Source organism: Dysidea avara, chromosome 5 (assembly GCF_963678975.1).
Source record: "Dysidea avara chromosome 5, odDysAvar1.4, whole genome shotgun sequence".
NCBI classification, from domain to species: domain Eukaryota; kingdom Metazoa; phylum Porifera; class Demospongiae; order Dictyoceratida; family Dysideidae; genus Dysidea; species Dysidea avara.
The window spans coordinates 41,140,689-41,167,633 of record NC_089276.1 but is presented as its reverse complement, the minus strand read 5'-3'; the positions used below and the strand labels follow the sequence as shown (position 1 = coordinate 41,167,633).

The 26,945-nt window shown below is 35.9% G+C and overlaps 1 protein-coding gene and 1 long non-coding RNA gene across 2 annotated transcripts in view; one reads left to right on the top strand and one right to left on the bottom strand.

The window, feature by feature from the left end:
• Window positions 1–26,945, bottom strand: part of LOC136255527 (uncharacterized) — a 188,697-nt gene that overhangs the window by 16,879 nt on the left and 144,873 nt on the right. The window lies entirely within an intron of this gene.
• LOC136255525 (protein sidekick-1-like) overlaps window positions 1–26,945 on the top strand; it is a 48,927-nt gene that overhangs the window by 17,898 nt on the left and 4,084 nt on the right. The window contains exons 2-11 of the mRNA XM_066048315.1: window positions 1,427–1,870; window positions 9,716–10,039; window positions 10,092–10,520; window positions 10,565–10,906; window positions 10,961–11,281; window positions 11,331–11,621; window positions 14,155–14,261; window positions 21,664–21,829; window positions 21,885–21,943; window positions 23,820–24,307. Coding sequence (XP_065904387.1) covers window positions 1,427–1,870; window positions 9,716–10,039; window positions 10,092–10,520; window positions 10,565–10,906; window positions 10,961–11,281; window positions 11,331–11,621; window positions 14,155–14,261; window positions 21,664–21,829; window positions 21,885–21,943; window positions 23,820–24,307 — 2,971 coding nt within the window. The remainder of the gene's footprint in view (window positions 1–1,426; window positions 1,871–9,715; window positions 10,040–10,091; window positions 10,521–10,564; window positions 10,907–10,960; window positions 11,282–11,330; window positions 11,622–14,154; window positions 14,262–21,663; window positions 21,830–21,884; window positions 21,944–23,819; window positions 24,308–26,945) is intronic.

Sequence of the window (26,945 nt, the reverse complement as noted above, 5' to 3'; positions counted from 1 at the left end):
AAACAGGAAGCCAGCTTATCACAAACATCCCATTCTTGGAGGATAATGCAAACAAGGATGGTCTATAGAACTGTGTAGAGATTTGTTGTTGTTGATGTATCAAACAAGCAGTTGTCCAGATGATTGATTAATTTATCTGGAATGTTGGTTTATTTTGTGGACACAAGTTTGGCGTCGCTGCAGCTACATTACTTGGGTGATTGAGTTGAAATGTATACTGCACCTTGACCTCAACTGATAAATCTATGTTTCAAAAACCAGAACTTTGTGTTATGTAGTTTAGCTACTACAGCTGTCTGGTTATTGGTATGTCCGGTAATTGATTATTCACTCTGTATGGCTATATTTCTCACATAAGGATGTTTTTAGATCACAAAAGTTTGCTCACATAGATTCGGAAAGACAAACACACACACATTTTTTTGGAAAGCAATTTCAGTAATCCAGGTGCACACCCGCAGCTAGCCTTTAGCCGGCTGTAGGCGTGCCTAGTTAAAAGTAAACAAACGAAAATTAAGGTCGATTAGGAAAAACAGTAAGGAAACCAGGGAGGTTGACTTACCTGCAGGTATACCAGTGGACATTTAATCTCTAATTCAGTCATATGATTAAATGTCCACTAGTCAGTATATCTGCAGGTGTAGGCAACCTCCCTTGTTTCCTTAAATTTTTCTAGTATCCCTTAAAATTCCTAATATAGTAATGCCATTGCTGCACAATTTGTTGTAGCTATTTCCCTAATGGTTTCAATCACCATACCGTAAAATCAGGTTGTTAAGCGCATGTGTCTATTAAGCGCATATTATTTGTTAAGCGTATACACACTTCTTGTGATTAACCATGGATGATAATCGCACATGATCAAATGCAAGACTCAAGATGCGACAAAGCTACACACAGGAAGAAAATGCTTGAATTACTGGAAAATGAATGTCTCATTGAGTGCTTACGTCTCCCTTGAGGTCTCCCTTCACTGTGCATGCTTACAGCAAATCAGCCTTCTGGATTGCAATATTCTTGTTCAGTATGAAGGATTTCACCGGCAGATATAGAGTCAAATATCCTTACATACTGGCATGGTGACTGGCACAAACTACTAACTCCTCTGTTACAACTTAGCAATGCACCATAATTATTTATTAGGCGTATGCATCTAACTGATATTATTTTGATTTTTACAAAAGTTTTCTCTGAAAATCATAAGCGCATGCGATTAACAACCTGATTCTACTGTATCGGTATATATAACTAGCAATGTCCTAATTTGATCATAAATACTCAAGTTGTCAAATGTGACACAAAGACTAATTTCCAAAATCCAGTCATATATGTGGATGTGTGTACACTCTACAAATTTTGTGTTGTATTAAATTGCAACTAGTCTACCATAGTGAAGTAGATTTCAATATTATTATTCCATCCACAGTAACATCATCCAGTACTCCTCTATCATCATCTACAATGACATCATTCATTTATTCTCTGTCATCATCCACAGTAACAACATTGAGTATTACTCTGCCATTATCCACAGTAATATCATCCAGTAATTCTCCAGTGACATCCACAGTGACATATTCCAGTATTTCTCCATCATCATCATCCACAGTAATAGCATCTAGTATTTCTCTATTTCCATCCACAGTAACACCATCAAGTATTTCTTCATTGTCTTCAACAGTAACATCATCCAGTATTACTCCATTGACATCCACAGTAACATCATCCAGTATTACTCCATTGACACCCACAATAACATCATCCAGTATTACTCCATTGACATCATCATCCAGTATTTCTACATTGTCATCCACAGTAACATCATCCAGTATTTCTTTATCAAGTTCTATTGAAATCTCCCCAACTTCAGGTCAGTATTATATAGCCTAAATGTTTGTGGGGTGAAAGTTTCATTGATTTTACTGAATGAAAATTTTATCCTTGAAATATTTACTTTATATGTTACATTTGAGATTGTTTGCAAATCCATAACATTGAAAAGAGTGGCCTCAAGACAAAATATAATTTGCTCAAAGGGCTATTATAGTCAGATTTTCTGGAGGAGGGTTAAGTTTTGAGTGGAGTGTCTAAGGTGGTTCCCCTGATTGCAAGTTAAATGCACTGTTAAAATTCACGTGTACCAAAAGCACCTTTAGGGGTGTCCAGTTGCATGTTTAAAACAACTCCCTTCAGGTGTTAGAAAAGGGTGCTGTGGTGACACTTAGAGGGTGTGAAAGAAGAGTGCTAAGGTGCTGCAAGAAATATAACACCAGAGTGTAAAAGTGCTACAAGAGGTGTAAATCCAGGGTGTGTGGTGGGGTACACTGTTAATTTCCAACACTTTCGTGGGGGTGGATCTCCTCCTATACCTTTATTTTCATTGATGATATATTTAGGAAACACATATTATGACCTGTGAAATACAGTAATTCAACATGATTACAAGTACACTTACTTGCTTGTCTTTCTACACTTTATATGTAAGTTGCAATTTGTACTTATAACGTAACTACCAAAGAAACTTTTAATTGTGGGATTTCATTCACAGAAACACCCTTATAGGTGCAAAGGGTGTTCCCATTACACCTCATCAATAAAATATAGTTGTATTGATTATCATAATTATACAGAAGTGCAGCACTTCATGCATAGTAAACAAATTTCCTTGAGCACAATGTAAAAGCATTTATGCAGCTATTGTTTGGAAAACCAATCCATATTAATGACCGAATTTGACAAAATAAGGCTTACACGCACATCCACTTTATGACTTTGAAGTACCATAACTCATTCATTATGTAGGAGTATGCCATTAGTTTCCAATTTTGAACTGGTATTTTACTATGCTATGGAAGGACTTTGTGCAAATGTTAGGCCAATAGATTGCTGAGTAGTCACGTTACAGCTGGTTAAAGTCAGAAAATTGGATTTGTGTAGAAGCCTTGTTTTGTCAAATCCGGTCACATATTTATTTTAGAAGTTTTGAGATAAATGGTTTAGATTTAAAATTGCCAAAGCACACATATGAAATTACACCAGAGATACATCAATTTATTACCTTTCAGATACTTGTAGTATTCCTGCCAAATAAGAAAAAAAATCAGATCACTTTAATGAGTGAGCTAGCTAGCTCACTACAGTAAAATACATATTTGTGCATATGTGATGAATTAGATAATGTCTTGATTGGTGTTCAGGGGCTGTTTACAGCACAGTCCACAAGTGCAGTCAGCGACTAAATGTGATATGCATGAAATGTACTTAGGTGGGGTAAGTAATATGTAGGAGATAATAGTTCACATTTGCTATTTAATGAAGCAAATTTGAACTATGATCTCCTACACATCACATACACCACAGGAGTTCGCGCTATGTACAACATGTTTGGAGCATATCGCACACACATGACACTTTTTTTGTAGTGGAGGTAGAATCACAGCTGCTCACAAAGGAGTGGAAGGTGGGCTGTAGAGGAGTGGGAAATAAAGACTGCAATTGAAATCCAGACATGCATGAGGTTACAGAGCTGTGCTGGCTCCTAAGTGCCTGGTATATATGTAGCAAAATCAATTATCAACACAGAATAATATGTTGGGAAACTAAAATAGGCCATCCACCAATTCCTGTCAACCCAAGACAGTCAACCTTACCAAGGCCAGAAATTTCCATTAAACTTTTCACACCACCTGCACCATTAAAGCCAGTGTCAAGTAGTTTGAGCTTAAAACCATGAACTAGTATGGTAGTATGCATGGCTATACTCTGGTATTTGATTTTGTCTGATGTGCAATTTGTATCGGTTTTGTAAAATCTGATACTATTAATATTAATAGCTACTATTTTATTTCACTTGAAACTGCAGGTGTTCATCTTGCATGATAATTCAGGGCAGGTGCTGTTGTCATGGGGGTTGATAAATCACTTGGCCCATAAATAAATTGCAGTCAAGTGTTTCTGCCACACTTCTAACAGTGTTAGTAACTGTATGCGATTACATGTACATTACACCCTATCATGAGGTGTTAGACCTCTGTTTAGGGTTTCCAATGAACAATTAAGGGTGTTTACAAAATGGTAACACCCAACAAGTGTGACTATAAACCTCTTATGGTGGTAATTATTTTCAAGGGTGTTGCAACAACACCCCCTTGATTTTTAGAAAATCATAGGTGTCATGGTAGCACCTAAGTTTTAACAGTGTGGTGCATGCACAAAATGAGCTGCTAAGCAGAAACAGTAGTGTACATTTAGTCTAACTATATATAGCTGAAACATAACATACTGTAACATAAAATACTGTAAATCTACTGTATTAGCACAGGAGCTAGCTGATTTGATGCTTCATTAGCATGGTGCACAATGATGGTGGCTGTCTTCAAATTTTTTTCACCTCCAAAACCAAATCTCTTTTGTTGACAAAGCTTTCTTCCAAGCATGGAGATTATTTGGTTTTCCTATTGATGATCAACAATCACGTAACTCCAAATATCTTGTATATACATATAGTACTTTAGTATATATAATGAAACATTATATGCCCATCTCATGTCCATCAACAAAATTAATGTTCACAGTTTAATAAAATAAACAGCATGTGTTGACCTGCCATGTGATGGTGAACAGTATCACCAATTACTGTTCACTATAAGATACATTACAGCAAACTATATTGAAACATACTCTACAACATAGAAATTTTAAGATTTTTCAAGCCCAGAACATTTATTGTAATTTAGACATGTGTCGAAAACATCACAATGTGCAACTCTACCAATAATGTGCAAGCACACTATTTTATGTGTCGAGTGTTACAGTAGTTATAACAGTGATTGTAAGATACTGTTACAGATGTTTGTTTGTATAATTATATCTAATCTAATCAAGTGGCACCAAATTCACCTGAATTGTCGTTATTAAAATTTTTACCATTAACTTACCATCACAGCCATTTCTTGACCGCCACCTTGGATTTCACATCTTTTTTCACCATAGCCTTTTTGGGGCCAGACTCTTTTTTTACAGCTTGGCTTTTTTGTATTAGATAGTCATATAGGTAGAAGCAGTAGCGGTCTCATCTGGCATGCCATTCCACCAACTTGTGACGTTGCTGATCTCTCTACATGGTGACTTGTAATACTGCTGATCTCTTTACAGTGTGATTTGAGCTGAACTACATGGTGACTTGATTGTAGCTGATCTCTCTGCAGGCTAACTTATTTGGTGCTGAACTCTCTACAGGGCAATTGTACCATAGCTGAAATGTACAGGGTGACGTTTTGTTAGCTGAATTCTCTAGGGTGACATTTTATACATACAGTTGAACTCCATACAGGGTGATTTGTTTGGAACTGAACTCTCTACATGGTGACTTGATAGTAGTTGAACGTTCTAATAAAGAGACTTATTATGAAACTGAATGTTATAATAGGGTGACTGCACTATTATTAGAATGAGAGTTTTTCAATCGCACATTTGTTACACCTAATTGACTTTTGTAAAGTAACCAGTGGTTTTTAAACTGATTCCTTATGAACCACTAAAAGGCCATTCTAAAATAATCAATGTGCCTATTTTCAGCTGATCCTAATTACTAAGTTTGCTTGGTAATTGTGGACGATGATATTGAATGGTTTAAAGGCTTTTATCTTGAAACTGCTGATGTGTGATTTGAGTCAGTTTTCTCACAAACACAAAACAAAGTGAGAAAGTCACATTTCCCACCATCTTTCTTACCCAGGTAAGTATACAGTAATTAATTGCTATGGTCATTTCACATGTTTTAATGCAACTCAGAAAGACCTTTAAAACCATGAATGGCATAATCTCTTAGATTAATAACAATGATCATAATATCCCACACATTGTAAATTTTAATTAATTGTGCACACTTATCCCTTGGTTGTGCCCTTCCCCAGACTTTTTTGTGATGCCAGTACATCATAGTAGTAGCATTATAGCTATAGAGTAGACATGAAACTATGAATATGTTTTTTACTTACAGTAATTTGCATAAAAATGATCATGCATTTTTATCCATAGGAACTGTATAGAGTGACTTTATTATATCAAAGTACTTCATGTGGAATCAAAAAGGAGATTGTTCAGCACAAGTGCTTTTATAAGAATTATAGTACAGTGATGTGTCTGTGTGGTGGATTTTGTCATTTTGCTGAGATAGCAAAGTTATGTTTTTGAGCAGTCCCCTATTATGCTACTGTAGTGTTATGTTTTTAAAATGTTTATTATTCCAAAAATTATGCCACCATATTAGTCATCCGTGTTACAGTATGTGACTAGGCATGCGTACATTATGCCGGAATGATTTTTGGAATAATCGGTAGTAAAGAGAATCGGGAATAATTCCGGAATAATAGGGTGATCTTCCGGAATAATTAATTAGAATTCACACATTTTTCGTGTAGTATCACAGAAAAATTCGTAAAGGAACATCCACAATGATTGCTAGCACAAAATCGGGCAAAAAGATCGAGATACTCTAATAGAGCAGTCACTTATCCTAATAGAACAGTCAGACAAGTTTAGTTGTGACTTCTCTATTAGAGTATCTTATATTTTCAGCTGCAGAAGAATATTCATTTGACTTTTACAATTCCAGGAATTACTCCAGGAATATTTGGGAATAATTTTGGGAATAATAGGTGAATAAAAAAGAATTGCCAGATTGAATAAGGCCAATGAAACTTGATTAGCAGTTTCGCGTCATCGCCCGCATGCTTTTGAGACACCCGCATGGAATTTCATTATTGGTATTTCAGATCGAAATACTCTAATAGAACAGTCACTTTTACTCTAATAGAGCAATCAGCTATACTCTAATGGAAAAATCACTTGTTATAGATTAGTAACGTACTTTAGCTATTTAATGCAAGAGTAATCAGTGTAGATCTCACTGTTTTTTTGGCAGAAATCTTCATGTTTGGATGTGTGTTGTGCTTTTGGAAAAATAATGAATAATGAATAATAACCGCCCGCCCGCATCAAATTTTCAAAAATCTGAGCGAGAAACTGGTAATCAAGTTTCATTGGCCTAACAGGTAACTTGAAAAGCACAATGTACTCAAGCCTATATGTGACCTAATTTGGGAACTACACACAAATAGGTTGTGAGTTATGCAATAGTAAACATTTCAATCCAGTATAGCTTGGGAAGGTCAGAAGTTACAAATTTTAAATTTTCATTGTGATTTCAACCAATCATGGTGTTTATTCACTTCAATCCATAGCTAGCTAGCTATTGATATAACCATGATTTTGAGCATCTTTTTCACCACTGTTCATGTCTCTAGTCTTGTGTTTCTGCTTGCCAGTGGCATATCAAGGTGCCCAGTGGCTGGCACACATCTATAGAAATCCACTCATGAAAAGCAGACTGAGCAAATCAGACACATGGATGTGTAGAGTATGGGTGTGGCTATCCATTCATGGTCAAAAGTGAACTTCACTGGTATGTGCGTAGATCAATGACTATCAAATTTGGTTACATATTGAGGTTTCAGCTTCAACAAGGCTTCTTCTCTTTAGTTGGTTGTTGTCATTCTGTCAAATTTCTTCAATAGAGTAGCACAGCTGACATGGCTGTTCTATTAGAATTTATGACTGCTCTATTAGATTATCTCAGCAAATTACAGATTTTCGTGCTATTAAAAGCCTAAGAAACACTTCAAAATTCCAGCAAAATTCCTGACTCCTACTTGTACCTATTATTCCCAAAAATTTTCATAATCTCCACATGCCTAGCAGCTAGCTAGGCAATATAAAGAAGACATACCTTAGTGTGCAATGCAATCTATGGAGGAACATTCCCCCTAGGAATCCTATGAGGTTGAATCTGAGAGTGATATTTCAACAGTTCATCATAATTATGGGTCATTCCATGTCAAATCATTGAGAAATTGTAGGGTCACCACTCGGATATTGACGAAACTTGGTGTGTTTGTAGTACGTATGGTGCTCATCATCCATACCAATTTTTAGCCTCATACTCTGCATAGTTTCTGATTTATGACCACAAATATTTTGAATTTCATGAAAAATTGGTCTGTCTTGAGTTACAAAATCAACTGTAGCTCACCACTGTGTTAATATTTTAAAATAAAAATTTCTGCGATTAAAGACTGTTAATTGATTTTTCAAGTAATCCATAAACTATGGGATATCAATTTAATTAAGGTTCAAAAAGGCTCCATTAAAAACTTTAATATTTCAAAAAGTGCTGCTTCAAATTTTCTTTGAATTTTTAGTAAATGATAATTAGGTTATGGTCTATTGTTGGTAATTTTTTTGTGGTGAAGCCACAATGGGTTCAAGAGATATAATTAAATATGTTGTGGTATGTAGTGGAATTTTGTAGTCTATTATTGTTATATGGGAGTGTACACCTCCAAGCTAATTACCAATTCTCTTCATGTAAACAAGTGACAAATCCAGCAATCAATTCTGGTGAAACTTCATTCTTTGCTAGAGTAATTACCTCTCTCTTTCCTGAAAACATCAGATTATGAGTAAAATTTTATTTTCACTCTGCTATCTGTGATTGGCACAAAAGAGTGCAGTTTTCTCGTACCATAAATTGCACGTGAGAGTTGAAAGCAACATCCCTGTTGTCTCAAATAATCTTCATTGCTACCATACCCAACGTAAGCAGCAGGTATGTTGCTACATGCTCAATTGAACAACTGACATGGTGTCATTAGCTGGTCATTGTACTGCCTTTGCAAGCTATATAAGCTGGCTGCATTTGAAACTATACAATTAATTAAATTGCAGCACAAAGGTGGGTCTTTCAATACAGGTGGTCACTAATACAGATTGCACTGTACTTGGACACCTTCATTGTGTAAGACAAAGTTGGCATGGCCTTATCAGGAGTGGTTATTAGAGGTGTACACTCCCATATAGTAATAATAGACTACAAAATTCCACTACATACCACAACATATTTAATTATATCGCTTGAACCCATAGTGGCCCCACCACAAAAAATTTACCAGCAATAGACCATAACCTAATTATCATTTATTAAAACATTCAAAGAATTTGAAGCAGTGTGTTTTGAAATATTAAGGATTAAAGTTTTTAATGGAGCCTTTTGATCCTTAATTAAATTGATATCCCATAGTTTCTGGATTACTTGAAAGATCAATTAACAGTCTTTAATTGCAGTATTTTAAAATATTAACACAGTGGTGAGCTACAGTTGATTTTGTAACTCAAGACGGACCAATTTTTCATGAAATATTCAAAATATTTGTGGTCATAAATCAGAGACTATGCAGTGTATGAGGCTAAAAATTGGTATGGATGATGAGCACCATAGGTACTACAAAGACATCAAGTTTTGTCGAAATCCGAGAGGTGACCCTACAATTTCTCGGTGATTTGACATGGAATGACCTTTATTATTTATTTGACTATAGTATTTGGGTTACTGCTCTATTAGTATGCCTTGATCTTGAATTTGATAGCAATCTTTCTGTTAAATACGTACATGCCACTTTAAAAATTAGCCTCTTTAAAACTAATGAAATGTGAGGCTGATTTTTACAGTTTACCATTAGAATAGCTACTGTAACTGAATATTTCCTGATTGTTGTATCAAAATAAATAATAAATGAACAAGAGAACAGTATTGACTATTAATGCAGCTGCACTGTTAATGATACATTTGATCTTATATGACATGTGTATTTATTAGGTCCACCAGACATTAATGATCCTCCAGCAGACACAGTACAAATTGATGATAATGATGTCACATTGATATGTAATGCTCTTGCTCGCCCACAACACAACATCACCTGGATGTACCAGAGGATGAGAAGTGATGTTGGTAGAGATATTATCAGTACTTCATCATCAGATACTAACATGAAATATCTTATCAATAATACTGTTAACACTACTAGTTTTGGTACACTAACTATTACTAACCTACAATATGATGACAGGGGTATATACACATGTGTAGCAGCTAACGAACATGGTGCTGTTAGTGTTGATGCTATGGTGAATGTACATGGTAAGGATTAGTTATGGTGTTAACTTACTTCATGTACAACACTTTATTATAGTCAAGCCAACAAATCTCACAATATCAGGAGGTGACAGATTCAACATCAGTTCACAAGTTAACTTAACATGTACTGCTATTGGAGTACCATTACCAACTATCATGTGGCAACTTAATGGTAATAATGTTCCTATTGATCCAAACTGTGTTCTTGATTCATACAATGTTAACTCAATGGTGGGGTTGGATCTAGATAATTGTACAGTAATCCAAATGGTAGATCTTGCTAATGGTAATACTGTCACTGATCCTCAAGACATCTTAGAGTTGGGAATGTCTAACTTAACTGAACTTGTTGTGGTTAGTAATTTGTTGATAAGATCACTTCAACGTATTGACAATGGAAGTTACACTTGTAATGTTACTAATACACTACCACAAACTGACACTATATCAGTAGTGAGTTGTCCTACCCCTGTCACTGTACTAGGTAAGGTAATGGGATATTGTATTTACAATACCTGTATATTTCAGAGCGACCTGATCTGATACAAAATGTCGATATTGTGGATCAACATAGTCGATGGGTATACATACAATGGAATATCCCATATGTTGGAAATAATGATATTATGGGATACAATGTATATATCAAATTTGTGGACAATACTTCAGACTTCACACTAGTAATGACATCATCTAGTATGGGAAAGAGACAAGCTAACATGTTTACCACTACTACTAACAGTTATAATGTGACTGAGCAGATTCTGCCTTTTATGAGGTACCAGTTTGCTGTAATAGCTTGTAATAAGTTAGGATGTGGAGATTTGGAGCTAGCAGGACCATCACTAGTTGTTCAAACTCAAGAAGAAGGTGAGTACTGCAAGAATTGTTTTGTTTATAATGTATTAAATGCTCTACTCATAGCTCCTGAGACACCACCTCTTAATTGTTCAGCCACTGCTGTTAGGTCCACTTCTATTAGGATCACTTGGTCACCTCCTGTTATGCCTAACGGTATTATTACTGACTATAATGTGTCTTATGTTCCTGGTCAGTCACTGTCCACTGCTGACTATTCTACTGATGGAAATGTCAGTATTAATATTGGTAACAATGACACTAACACTATTGTGGCTGATCTGAGAATAGCTACCAGTTATACTATTGCTCTAGCAGCACATACTGTAGTAAGAATTGGACCATATTCTAACCCAATGGAGTGTGTAGTACAGACACTGGAGGATGGTGAGTGTGTATCAAGTCATTGTAATAATTTATAATATCCTATACATAGTTCCTGATGGTCCACCATTAAGTGTTACACTATCATCTCCCTCATCTACTTCTATTGCTGTAAGGTGGCAACTTCCTGATCCACTAGTAAGGAATGGCATCATCACTAAACATCAACTCAACTATACTGAAGTGTCTCAGCCACTCAACTGGACTACTGTATCACTTGATGGTGATACTTCTTATGTGATAAAAGACTTGGAAATATTCACCAGATATTATGTATCAGTTAGTGCTGGTACTCAAATTGATGGGTATGGACTATTCTCTGATCCAGTGATGATACGAACAGGTATCACTGCTTGAAGTATCTTAGTTTACTACAGTAGTATATCCCCAGTATATGGAACAGTTAATTGTTTGTTATTTTAGTAATTTTTCAGTAAACCCGCATTCACTGATGTTTTACTGAGAGTTTAAAACTTAGTAAAATAATTATGTTCAGTATACTTAAGTTTACTGACACTTTACTATCAGTATAACTACAGTAAGGCATCTTAACAAATTAGTAAACTAAGAACCTTCAAGCAGTGTATAAGATGCTTAAATGAATAGAATAAACATGTATCAAACATATGTGCAGAACATCTGAAACAGCAACACATGCACACAATAATAATATAATCCTTTAAACTGTGTATTGACAAACCCAAACACCTTACAAAATTATTTGTACAACAGAAACTTTTGTAATCAACTATAATTGTGACCAGATCTATGAAAAGGGGTCTTATATATAGCCTTTCCAATTGGTAATCCATATCTTGATTTATGAGTATGGTACCAGCCTGAAATTTGGTCACTTTATACCCCTAACAAAGCACTATTCTTGGATTTAATTTTAAGACAATACAGTAAGCACATCATGAGTTATGACTCGTCAAACTTGGCAATTTGGAAAGGGTATAAGATCCCTTTTCGCAGATCCAGTGCAAATTTTTCAACAATTTGATGTTTCACTGAATTTTTATATTGCATTCATACATATGCATGCATAATAATGAACTTAAGGGGTGCATGGGGTATTGAATCTCCACTTTAAATTAACATAAGATTATCAGGGGTGAATGTAGGGATGGGATGTTAGTATAATTGCAGTAACACAAGCACTCATACAGTAGTAGTTAGTACTACTTCCCTGGTATACACAAACTATTTTTTGTGCTAAGGATTACTGTAGCTATAGGCAACTAATGTTTTTTATAAGGTTTGAAAAGCTTTAATCTGTAATGGCCCAGTGAAATATACAGATTGAACTCACAGACTGCATGGCTTGAAACAGATTCTTAACAACAGACCACATAATATCTAGTCCTTGTAATGCTTAAGACACTCTTATTATCAAGCTGGAACTACTAATAATGCTCACCCTCACAGATCATGAAGGCCACGTGTTCACGGATTTATTAGAATATTTAGAATTCAGTAGTGACAGAGGATATCATTGTTGCATAGGCCCAGGATTTTAGCTCCTTCATTGGTCCACTACTTATAGCACTGGATCTTTAAGTTTCTATCGTGGACTGATAAGTTATAGTTATATCACAGAATATCTTAGTTATTGACATGAGTCTGATGCCAACCCAAGGACTAGTGTTAAAATATGATATTCTGTGACTGCTGTGATATAACTGGCTTATGTACAAGTAAAAAACTGTTGGTACTTTGATGTATATGGCTTCATATTTAGCTTGTATAAACACGTTATATTGACACTGCAGTTTGATTGCCAACATTGTACATTTGGTGTTTAACACCTTACTGGACAATAGTCTCAGTTATTGCCAAGATTGTACTGTCCAACTGAATTCTTTGAAGTGTGGCTTCACTGGAATATTAGTATTGTTATGTGTAGTATTACACCACCCTTTGATGCTCGGCCCTCACTTGAATGTTACCCCACACACACTTGCTTGTCTATTCCTAGCTACATGCTTGTGAGTTGGAAATAAATATTTAACCAAGTTTTTCAAAGCCGTATCAGTAGTTGTAGCTATAATGGTTTGTTTACTGTTGAGAGTCTGTTCAAAACCTAGTCCTTGAGTCCATTCTAAATATGTAAGACTGTAATGGTAACATTAACAGTGAAACTCTGCAGGGCAGAGATTAATTGCTGTCACATACATACAGTAACTATCGCGACTCGAATTACTAGTGAAACCTCCCTATTAAAAGTATGAATGCACTCTTGCATGTACTAGCTAGTAGCAGTTGCAGATGTTACTAACCAAAATCAATAGTAAGCTGGAAAGAACAGAATGTAGAACTAAACTATTCAGAAAGAACCACAACAACTGCAATGGAGCACCCAAAATAAGTAATTCAATGATCAGATAGGAAATGTGCGTGAGCTGGAATTGAAAACCTCTTTTCTCCTTTGTGCCATTATCCAATCACTGCAGCAAATATATTTCTGTGTAAAGTTGAATTCCATAAACCAAAAAAAAACAAAACAAAAAAAACTTTTAATTGGTGCATTTTAAAAACCAATCCATGTTGCTACTGAAACAGTAAATACTTTTGGCTGCTTAGTGCTTATGCTTACAATTCTAAACATATGATTATATAATTAATGTACTAAAGCAATGTACAACATTTTCCTAACTGTGTACATGGAGTACGAATGCTAAATTTACAACAGTAGTAATTGGATGGAATGTGATTTATAACTTTTTAAAAAGGATGAATGAGTCCTGCATATGCTGTATGAAAATTAGCAACATCTACTATATCTGATTTACCTTCATAACTTGCCAAAGTCAAACTGAACATTATGCATTAGTAAGGGTGGCTTTATAATACCATATTTGCCTTGTACATTGTAGTTCCTGACGGACTGTTAGATGCTACAGTTCAATCAGTTGGTGAAACAACGATTATGTTAACTTTGACTAAGCCCACACTTGTGGATGAAGCAGTTCTGTACTATGAGGTACATGTTTAATGTTATTTGTGATTGAATTTGGAAAATCACCCATATGGGTGCATTTGACACCTAAAATATTTAATGATCAAATCACAAACTTTTTAGTGCAAATCTACTTGTTGATGATATCAAGCCATTCTGAAAACCTTAAATTACAAGAAAATTCTTGGAATATTTTTAAAACTGTTCTTTGCTGTTATTAGAAACCCACTAAACATGAAAATTCTAATTATTTCGTGCACCCCATATGGGTGATTTTCCAAAATTCAGTCACATTTTATCTTATATAAATAAAATAATTTGCATTGTTACAGTGTATATCAAATAGGTACAGTCATTATCACACTGTTAGTACCTTTCTTTGACAGTACGCCATATGCAAATTAAATATTATTGCAGTAAATACTCATGCTGTGTATGTATTAATTAAACCATGGTATGATTGCATTTATTTAGAAATAGTTTAGTTTGAGAACTGTTTGAGCCATTGAGAAGATGAAATTTTTCCTAAGATTTAGAACTCTACTAGCATTCTATTTATAATACGTATTTCATGTATGCCTATATGATTCCCAAAGGACACACATGCAGGGAATCAATGCATGTCCCACATGGGACCCACATTGACATAGGATCCCATGTGGGTTAATGATAGAACACACGTAACACATTGAGTATACTCAGGCCAGACATTGCTGACATAAAAATCTTCAAAAACTGGCATAATTATGTGTTTTTAAATCTTTTCCTTCTTTACAAAAGCTTCCATAAAATTGTAAACAAATTACTGTATCTGATTGCTTTGATATCAGACACTTTTAAGAGGTGAAAACCAACTACACGTAGCAAGTACATGATTGAGATACTCTAATAGTGCAGTAACCCTATTAAAGCAGCCCACTAAATCACTTTAATAAAGCATTCAGCTATGTTTCAAGTCACCCTGTAGACAGTGCAGCCAAATAATAGTCACCCTTTACAGAGTTTAGCTAGAAATAAGTCAACCTGTCTACAATTCAGCTATAAGCAAGTCACTCTGTAGACAGTTTAAAGACTTCAGCTTCAAACAAGTAATCTTGTAGAGAGTTTAGCAATGCTACAAGTTACCCTGTGGAGAATTTAACTATATCACAGTACAATTCAAATTCACCTTGTAGCAAAATCAGGTAAATTACAAATCACCTTGCGGACAACTCAGCTACTGTATGTGGAGGTTGTCAGCTTGAAAATATTAGCATTCCATTTTGACCATAAATTACTATGATTGACCAATTATCTACTCATTGTCACCAGTGGATGGGCACTCTATGGACCTTATCCGCAATGACGTCACAACGTAAAAAAGGTGGCAATAGGGTGGGGACTTTGTACAGGGTTGTATTGGGAGAAGTGGTGTTTCACTATGATAATGTTAATATACAGCAACAAGGGACAAGGTGAGGCATACACACTTACTTACAAGACAAATGTGCACTGTTTTATATCCGTATCAAAACGTAGGTCTGGTTTCACCTGGTGGTAATATTTCACATCACCATATCACGCTAACTAGCCTCTTACCTTCATTATCCAATGTCCCCATGTTGTGAAAGCTGCAAACAAAGCTCATTTAGTTACTATGAATAAAAACGTGACGAAGTCCCCACACTAACACGGTCATTTTGTCAATTATGACATCAATGCAGATAAGGTCCCTATCATATGAAAGACTATTTACAATCAAGAATTCATCAAAAAAGTTGCATCACTGGCTGTATTGATGAAAATTAAAATAATAAATTATTTTTAACTATATCAATAATTGCGGATAACAATAATAAAAATGGTATGCTTGATCTTTGTAGGATAATGAGGTCTTTAAAATCCACTAAGAACCTGATAGCAGGTTAGAAACCTGTTTATTAATTATTATTATTTTTAAACGTTTTGTAAACCTTGCTGTTTCAGTGATGTGATGCATATAATACAGTTATTACAGAATCACAATGAATCTTTGCATGTCTTGTAAAACAGTCCTACATCTATTCCTATTGCCTTGTAATAAAATACTTGATGGAACTGATTCCCATAGGTTAATAACTATTGCCTGCAATCCAATGTGTGGAAGTTGCATGGGTTCTGAAAATGTAAGTGACCAGCTGGATCAAAACTATGTAACCATTGTGATGATCTGATTGGAGATTTAAATTTAGGACTAAATGATAGCAGATTGCTGTGGCCTTCTCCAGCCAGAAGGCGACAAGTAATACCTAAAATTGAAACATTCTGATGATTAGTCTAAAACGGAAATGTAAATCCACACATATTCTCAACACGAGCTTGGAACCGATCCAGACATTAAGATGAATCAGTACTGCTCCAGAATAGAAAATAGAGCCATATTCCAATACTGGGTGAATTCAGGATTTATAAAGGGTGGCAATGCCCTGACTTCCAAATAAAAATCAACAGCGATACAGCTGGCCCAAGTGTTGCTTCCCATGACTTATACACTTCTCAGATTCAGGCTGATAGCCTGCAGTGGGCCACCAGTCACCCAGGCCAACATGTGGTTAGCCACTCTATTCATTTTATAGGCATACCTAAAAATTTGATTATGAGAGGTACAATCTAACATTGTACATGCGTTTGCTATGATGAACGGAGAAGTCCAGAAATATCACAGAAAATTCTGTTTAGTGCCCATCTGTTTCTAGAGTGTTTTAATGCTGTTTTTGTCTACTATTAAATTATGGATGAACTTTACTAAGACCTAAATGGATAAGCTTTCTTGTAGAAATGTTACTTTGTTCTATGTGTAATGTGGGTGTGGTCCATATTAGAAACCATGCCTGTTCTTTGTGCTACTGTGGTGCCACTGAAGGCACAACTTGTGACAACTTGTTCCCATGGCAGAAACATTGTATTGACTAGTCCCTTAAAGCATATCTTACAGTAAACAAAGTTTGGATCATAGTCAAGATCACTTGGGAATGAGGTATGTTCTATTTCTTCAGCTTCTTCATTGGGTAATTGCTGAGCAAGGTTAATATTTGTTTGCAGGCTGTCATCCTGTGAAGAGTCAGATACACAAGTATATTAACATCAAAAACTGTATACTACGTACCACCTGTATTACAGTATGTCATAAAACGGAGATAGTTACAATACAAATGTATAATTCACACATTAGAACACCTGGTAAATATACACTAAGGCATCATACAGTACGATAGAGGTAAGTACTGTATAGTAGGGACCACAAAGATTTGGGTGTGGCCCATGAAAACACATCACCCAAAACCCAGCCTCACTTTTCAATCCACACAAGCTGCTTCTTTGACACAGGTGTTCTTTACATTGTGTGACACCTTAGGCACTGGCTACCACTAACCTGGCTTAACATATGCATTATCTGTCATTTCCCAGCTGTGCAAGCTAACTTATGAAAGGAAGTGGCGCAAGCTTCGATTTTTCAACACTTTGACAAAAGCATGTTCAGTTTTTCTGTGATTATTTAACATTGTGTGACAATTTTTGAATCAGTATGACATATAACCCAATCCTACAATGACTTCACCTATATGCCCTTATAAAACACATATGTTTTCTAAGTCAGTTAGAGACCACGCCCTCAGATCTTTGTACTAGGTCTCTGACCAACACTTAGTTATGACACTATAATAGTAAATGAAATGGAATAGACATTTCTTGAGCTACTCATCCTTTACATGTGCTGACAGCAATGACAGTGGATGCACTGCACTGAAATACTGCAATTACGAGTCAGAAATAACATAATTTATACTGTAGGTAATGTCAATTTTTTTTGTTGGTTATGAAGGTAACAAAAATATGTTGGGTCAAAATTTTAATACACGAAAATATTCTATGCTGAAATTTTTTTGATTTACTGTAGGTCCAAAAGACCTTGCTTTTGCTTTCAACTCTTTTGTAGGACCCATATACATGTATGGTAGTGTTGCTTTTATGGATGCTTCAGCTACCCATTTGTCCAAATTTGACATGGTATATACAGAAAACATCTGAAAGATTGTGTGAATATACGTTTCTTACACTGCATTTAGGGACCATTCAATTTAGCTTTTTTTTCCACCTATTTTTCTTTCCAGCAATTCTTTTATTTTCCACCTATTATGCTCCATATTTTTCCCAAGAATTACAAATTTTGATCAGCACTGATCTTTGTTAATTCCATGTGCAAAGCTACAGTTTCACCTTAAAGTGACTGTTCTATTAGAGTATCTCAACCTGTAATTACTTCTAACATGTAAAGCAAGAAGCTAGCTAATATTGCTTAACATGTGCGACTGTTTTATTAGGGTATCTCGATTGTAATGTGTTATTCCTGTAACAATTAGCTATGCATTGTTGATATTTTGACATGTCTGAGTGTTCTATTAGAGTATCTCAATCTTTTGTGCAATTTTTATATCCACTTCACAAAAATTGCACCTATTATGCCAGCATTTTGCTCATTGCTTTTACCAACCCATTATGCCAAAAATTTTGCTCGCAAAATCAACAGGTCCGTAACTGCATTCTCACCGTGCAGCTAGTGCTATGGATTACTCAGTAAATTATTGGATTTCCTTGGTCATGGACGATTACAGCCTTTTCGTCAAACTTTTGCTGCTCCTACTATTCATTCAAATAGTTGAGAAGCATAACTAATGACTCCATCTACTATTCAATTAAATTTTTGGACTTATTGAGAAGCTTTACTGGTACGATTCCTGGTATCTGGGCACTTACTTCAATGGAAATCAGGTATGTTGCTAACGAGTGGAGAATTCAGCTACAAATAAATCCCTGTAGACAGTTCAACTTAGCTATAACAAGTTATTGTGTAGAGCATACACTGGTGTAAAGAGTTCAGCTACAAACAAGTCTCCCTGTAGAGGGTTCAGCTACATTACAAGTCACTCTGTATAAAGTTGTTACAAGTCATCATTACAAATGTGACTGTCTCAGCAAAACCCCAATTTTTTTGCACAAGCATGCATATTGAGAAAATCGAAATTTATTAATAATTTGTAAAATTACACATGCTACAAAGAAAAAATATGCAAGTGTTTTATTGGTACAGTACTCAAAGAAGGAAGACTCTAATCAATTACCATCTTATCCGCCTGCTCATGGACAGTTCGAAAATCTTTGCTTTGTTTCAGTAGCTCCAAAAGGAAACAAAAAAGACAGTATGCGTTTCACATGTGTTTGTTTATGATGTGGTAAACGTAAACAAGATCATCATTGTTTCTTCTACCAAACTGCCTTCATATCCATATGCACAAGTGTCTACAGGGCTAATACTATACCGTGACTGATGTGCTGATCCATGGTGAACATTTTAAGCTAAATTGCAACATTGTAGATGAATCCAAACGGAAGTTATGGCTGCGAATGTAAGTGCCTGTAGTTTGTTTTCAGTATAGTCGCTGTACAAATCAATTATCTTGCTCTTCCTACTGTCTAGCACTATAATTCCAAAACTACACACCACAGAAGGCTGAAACTTTGGTGATTCATTCCTTGAACACTGCATAATATAATTCTAAGTGAAAAAAATTTAATTGTGCAAAAAAGTTGGGTTTTTGCTGAGATGGTCACAAATATCTGCGTACAGAGTTTAGCTATGTAGCAATTCACCCTGTGGGCAGTTCAGCTATACATTAAAGTCTCCCTGTAGTGAATCAGCTACTAACACGTCTCCCTGTATACAGTTCAGCTATGTTACAAGTCACTGTGTAGAAAATTCGACTACAAACAAGTCACCCTGCAAGTATGTAGTTCAGCTACAGTACAAAACAAGTCACTTTGTAGTGAGTTCAGAGGTCATCCTGTAGAGAGTTCAGCTATATACGCTACAAGCCTCTCAAAACAGAGTTCAATTATGGAACAAGTCACCCTGTAGAGCATTTAGCTATAAACAAATCATCTTTTAGAGAACTCAGCTACAAAGTAGAAAGTTCAATTACAAACAAGTCCAGAGGTATATGCAGGAATTTTGAAAAGGGGTTTCCACTACAGTTAAGTGACTGTTCTATTAGAGTATTTAATACTGCCAGCCATGGCCTTGGCCAACTTTGAGTCTGGCAATAACAAAGAGACATTATACCATTCAGGCAGAAATTTTGGCATGGAATTGGTGGATGGAGGCTTACAAAATCACCAAAATAATTAAAATCTTGCCATATTTTATTGCTAGTATTTCTAATTTTTAACGGCACAAGATTAGGCAAGGAGTTGTATCTAGCGAGCTCATGAAGTATGGTGAGGTCGAAGATTGAAGAAAAATACAACAAAGTGGGAGGAGCTTCTACAAATTAAGTTATAGCTAATTATTTTGCTTGTATGGGAGGCACAGTCCACACTAAATTTTACTATGGATGTGCTGTACTGCCTGTAGTTAATCAATCAATTATTTAATCAATAAATTATATGATTTCCTGTAATATTGCAGGTTATGACCCTACTCTTTTGCCACAATGAAGCAATGCCAATGCAGGTTGTTTCCTAGGACCATACCCACGGTCACAAGTGTCTGAGGACTGACATGCATTAGTATTGTTATACAAATAAATGTCATCATTTCATCAGTGATAGTTTTCTCTCAAAATATATGTGCACTGGAGATTTTGCACAGAGAATGTTCTCATTCACTGTTTTACTTTCAAATGGCTGTTGCATTGGCTATGGTTTGAATTAATCTCTCTGTCCTCCATTTCATATGAAAGCTCGTAAGTATGCAGGCCGGTATGTTGGCAACAAGGTATTAAAATGTTTGTAATTAAAAAGCATATGTAGCTATCTATGCAATTTGCTACCACATGGGACTCAACTCTCACAAAATGCAATGATTAAGCACATGTCAAATATTGTACTTGCCAAAATTTCTGGCTTGTGCAGTATCTAAACCAAAACAGCCAACTTGTGAAAACAATTTTATGGCCCCCGAAAATGTCAGGGTGCAAATCAAAGCTAGTAGTCAAGAAATGACTGCAATGGTGTCAATGCCAATCACTTCTTATGGGATAATCAAAAGTGATTGGCATTGACATCATTGCAGCCATTTCTTGGCCACCACATTTGATTTCACAACCCTTTTCACCCTGGCAATTTTTGGAAGCCACACAATCTTTTCACAGCTTGGCTACTGTGCTAAAACAGTCAAACTGTATAAATGATGTGGTCCCGAAAAGGAAGGGTAAAAAAGATGTGAAATCAAAGATGGCTACCAAGACGGTACATTAATGGCAAAAGTTTGAAGTTGCATTGTCTCCTCCAAGTTTCACTAGGGTTCAACACCAAATTCAGAATTATTAACTTAAATCTTACATACAGTAGATGAAGCCTCAATCTTTGCACTTACTTTTTAATTTAATCATACATTATACTTTCATTACAGGTTTACTATACTTCAGCTGGTCAAGGTTCAACATTGTCTACCAACAGTACAACTACACGTATCACACTGAGTAACCTGGTCCCTGGTGTAGAGTACACCATCAATGTTACAGCAGTCACTACCACAGGAGGGAGGATTACTAGTACAACTGTTACTGCTACCACTTGTGAGTTTATCGTGTTTGTTGCTACACATAACTTTATCATTTCTTTTACTTTTAGTAACCACAGCTTTGTTTCAGTTAAGACTTAGTCCTATTGGTGAATGTCTTATATGGACAGTAAGTGACTAATCACTTGCATACAGTGTAATGTGTATTGTGTACCGTGGATACTACTTGTTAAGTTTGTGCTCTGTTGGCTGCTTGCGCATTTCCAATTTGTGTTTTAATACTATGGGCTATGTAATAAAGTGTTAATCTTATCAATTCTTGAAAACAGAATTGCCAGAAAGAATAGTTGGTAGTTTAAATGCAAATATATGACTACACAAATATGATATGGAAACCTGTTGACCATAGCGATTTTTAATTTGTTGAAATGATTCATTGCAGATAATCTGAATAATGCTATTTTAACTAAGAAAGCTGATATTAAAGATGGAGTGTCCATATGTTAAATTTATAAACATCTTGAAAACTCTAGCAACTAGCTACAACAGGTATTGGTTTAAAGCAAATGAACATCACTGCAGGCTAGACATGAGAATAATTATATTTAAAAAGAAAAAAATACTGGTAAGTAAATTTTCAAGCATAAAGAGGTTAAGTGCATCATGCAGTTTAACCACACGGTAATACTGAGACTAGCTTTGTAAAGATGAGGAACAAACACAACTATCAAAGCTTGTATAAAAGATCAATACACATGATAGTGCGTCGTGTAGTCAAGGAAAGCCAATGCCTTCATGTGGTTGACAAGTGTGGAGCCAAGAAAACACTATTTTCACACCTTCATACTTCAGTAACAGCTACACAGAAATGGCCCATTTTTCTAGGAAAACTTCCTTGGGGTGGTATATCTTTTAGACCAAACTCAAGCAAAATCAGACCAGTGTTTTTGAGATAAGTGCCTTCAAAGGTTGTCTTTATTTTCTCCATATTTCTTCTCCTGTAGTTAATTTTCTTTTCATATCACTTGCAAAAATAGCCATATCTCATGCAAGCCTTTTTAATTTTGGAGAGTACAAAGAGCTTATTATAGCACATTTATCTTCCCATTTGTGTACGGATTGGTAGAAGTTATGAGTGCTTTTCCAAAATTGTAAGTGCATATTTTGCCATGCCTACAGGGTAAAGTACTGACAGAAACAACTTACATAAGAATCAACATACAGATAGCCTAACCATAATAGCACAGTCCTTTTGTGATTTGACATTTCTGAGAGTATTTGCTAAGGAGATATAAAGCAAAACCAATCATGTGAAGCAAGCTAAATTAAAACACTGTAATAGAACAGCCATTGCAAAGTAAAAACATGCACAGTAAATGTCAAAAAAAATGTTCAAAGTTTGAACCATGGAATTCCACACCTATATGCCCAAGGCTATTATAACTATGCCACTGGTGTCAGTTGATCACCTTACTTAGTTTTTACCTTATAAAAGGAAGTTCTGGTTTACTGCAGCAGATTGGTGTGTCCCCTCACCTTGCAGGTAAGTTACCCAAGTGGAATACATTAGTTGTATAATGTGGGCAGTTGTGATTTACCTGCACTAGCACTCATGCCTGCGACACTAGTGCTTATGTGTATATATCAGGAAAATTACCCATGCTCATGTTACACTATTACTTGCTGCCATTTCCAATACTGTTTCCGATGTCACATCTCTTTCATAATAGCGAAGGCTGCGTCCTTTTTCACTAGTTTGGATTAGATATGCATAACTGGACTAGACTAGAATTTACGTATTCCTGTGATATGTTGGGCCTGCATTTAGTCTTCAGTCAGTATTCTACATATGTCCAATTCCTGTACAAAGGACTAGGGTAGGCCAGGTACAGTTTTCATATTTGGACAGATAAGGTATAACTATGGGTGTGGTTTTGTGTAACTGTGACAAAGTGGCATCTAGATTAAGCTATTACGCGTAAATGGCTGCATTTTGTTTATTATAATGTATCATTTGCATATAATTGATTCATACATTTTTACAGGTAGACAGACAAAACCAGAAGCTAGACGACATAAGATCAGCAGTAATGGAATATATATGCTCCTGCACTTTTAATATTGTTGATGAAAGCTTTAGTTGTCGAGGGTCTAAAGATGGGTTTGAGAACACGGTTGTATTCAGAGCAAGAGTTACTATCCAGGGACCTAATGCTGATGATGTTGTTAATAATATAACCAACTGGGTACAGTCTTCACCATCAATATCTGTGGATGCACTTACTCTAGCCATAGATCCTAACTGTCCAGCAATGCTTGATTCATTCAATTCAGCTGACTGTGTTATTGTCACAGAAGAGCCTACACCATCTCCTAATAACTCTTCACCTAGTATTTCCTCATCAAGTGATTCCACTTCATCAACTACTGGCATAATAGTTGGAGTAGTGATGGGAGTAGTGTGTATTCTAATTCTAGTGATTGTTACTGTTGTAGTAATTGTAATGTATCGGAGACGAAAGGCAAGTGTCAGGTGAGTATACTATTAATAAGCTTGAGTCTAATACTTATTAATTTAAAAATGAAGTAAGAACCAAATGATAAAAAGTAGTGACACAAGAGATGAATGATGGTACTACAGCAGTGCTCAATGGGAAAATCCCTACATTGGCAAAATACAACAACCATTTTGTTCAATGCCAAAGTAGGGATTTTCCCACCGAGCTATGCTGTAATATCATCATTCATCTCTTGTTTCACTACTTTTTATTGCTTGAATCCCTACTTCATTTTTAAATTAATACTTTTTAATATATTAATATGCAGTATTACAGGTAGTTTGTTTGGTTTTTGTTACAGCATACAGCTATACATGTGTGACTGTTCTATTAGGGTGACTGCTGTATTAGTATCTCGGGTGTGTGTCACTATTTTATATTTTCATTGTGCTAGCATTATGAATACAGCCAGGCCAATAATAACAGAGTGTGTCATCATGATAGATTGTTAAGAGATGTAGTCTTGGTGCTTAATTGCTATTAGCCAACCAAGATTGCGCTCAAAAAAATAATAGGCGTGGCATTGAAATTACAGGTTTGTAAAGACCTAAACAAGTTTGTGGTGTCTAAATATGCTGATAAAGAAAATTTAGATAGGGAAACTAAATTAGTGCTTTGGTATGATTTCATTGCAACAAGAAGAAGTGATGAGCCTGATTAAAGATAAAAGGAAAGACAAGGTGCAGAGGGCACAAACTTTTCGGAACCCCAAAAGGCACATCCCACTGGTGAGTTTGTTATTGTAGCATAAAATGGTGGCCGTGGATTGTTTTGTTTGGCTTCTAAGCTTGCAGCTGTGTTCAGGCAGGCAGATAGGCAGCAGGCTGGCAATGAGTCTAAAATCTGAGTTTTAGCATTAAAAAAAATTGTATATCCGGCAGCTTACGGGTGTATTAGTGTTTTCTTGTTTTTAATGCAGTATATAATAGTTATACGGGCACAATGTGGAGTCTATGAAATTTATAAACCCGAAGGCCTGGGTTGTAGCGCACGAGCGCGCTACTAAGGGCCTGAGGGTTTATAAATTTTATAGACTCCACATTGTGCCCGTATAACTGCTTTAGACTCTATTTCACATTACACTCAGATTACTTACCTCATCCACGGCTGTTTTTGCTGTAGGCTCGGCTAAAGCGGCTGATTTTCTTATGGTAATACTAGCACCATGGCAACTAGGCATGAGGCTATTATGCTCCAAAAATTGAGCATTGTGCTTTTGAGCAGGGCTCAAAAAATCACCTATTATGCTTTTGAGAATTGCCTATTATTCCCAAAATTATGCCACCATAATTGGCTAATAATGCCAGCTTATTACTGTATCAGGCCATTTTCATTGATGTTTATGCTTCAAATAGTCTTGAATTCTTTAGCTATTTGCTGTATTAGAGTATTTCGTTTCAATGTGACTGCTTTATTAGAGTAAATAATATTCAGCGACTGCTCTATTAGAGTATCTTGATTTTTTTAACGGAGTTGTGCAATCTGCAGATCTTCCTACTGTTAAAGCTTTATAATCACCTCAAAATGCTAGCATAATTCCTGATTCCCACACATACCTATTATGCCCGAAATTATGCTGGCATAATCGCCGCATTCCTAATGGTAACTATGTATCCTCACGTAACTAAATAATCGTGCTCGTTAAATCACTGCACGTGAACAACGCATAGCGATTGGACAAATCCAATTTTGAGCATAATTATGTCATATTGTGCTTGAAGGCATGGAGTATATTAGAAAACAAGGTGGAGTATATGAGATTTATTACCCACCCAAAACAGCCTAAATAAAGTCTAATTGTGACCGGATTTCACATAACAAGGCTTCCACACACACAAAATCAAACTTACGTTTCTACCAGAAATGGATTGCTGGCCTAATACACTATCATATTCCACACTGTACTTCCTTCAGGACTGGCAAGTCTGGTTTCTGTGGCAGCTTTCCTCCGACCCTGTCAAAGCCACGAGTGTGAGATTGGTGCCATTGAATGGCCATGGCTTTGTGATAATGGTGTATAGTGAGCTGGGACTTCACAGAGAGCTCGCCAATAGTGTTCTCAGTCAATTTGGAGTGATTTGAGGGCCATGGAGAGCCCAAACTTGGCCTCTGGATTCTAATCGTCTTCTTGCTTCATTTTGTACCCCTATATTAAGCCCACCCACCACCCCCCACCCTCCCACCACCCTCCCACCCTCCCACCCTATTACTACCACCTGTGATATTATTACCCGCTCGAGAAAAGCTGCCCAAAACAGGGCTAATTTTGGGTATCAGAAATGTATACACCCACTCAGTGATAGCTAGTAAATAGATGCATACTTGGTGCAAATTGTGTTTGCACAGCTGTAGGCACTGGAAAGTTATTGCACAATGATTACTTAAAATCGCCATATCTCCTAACGAAGCTTTGTGCGTCGAAACCGGGTTTTGTCAAATTCAGTCACAATTAATGTTAAATGGACTAATATTATTCCGTAAAAGTGATTTTCATCCTGTAAGATATCTCTACGATGATTTTTGAAAGCAGAATTTTTGGTAGTGCACATCATTTTTGGGGGATTCCTACCTAAACGGTATGGTAGTAGTGCTTGATAAGAGGGCAAATGCATC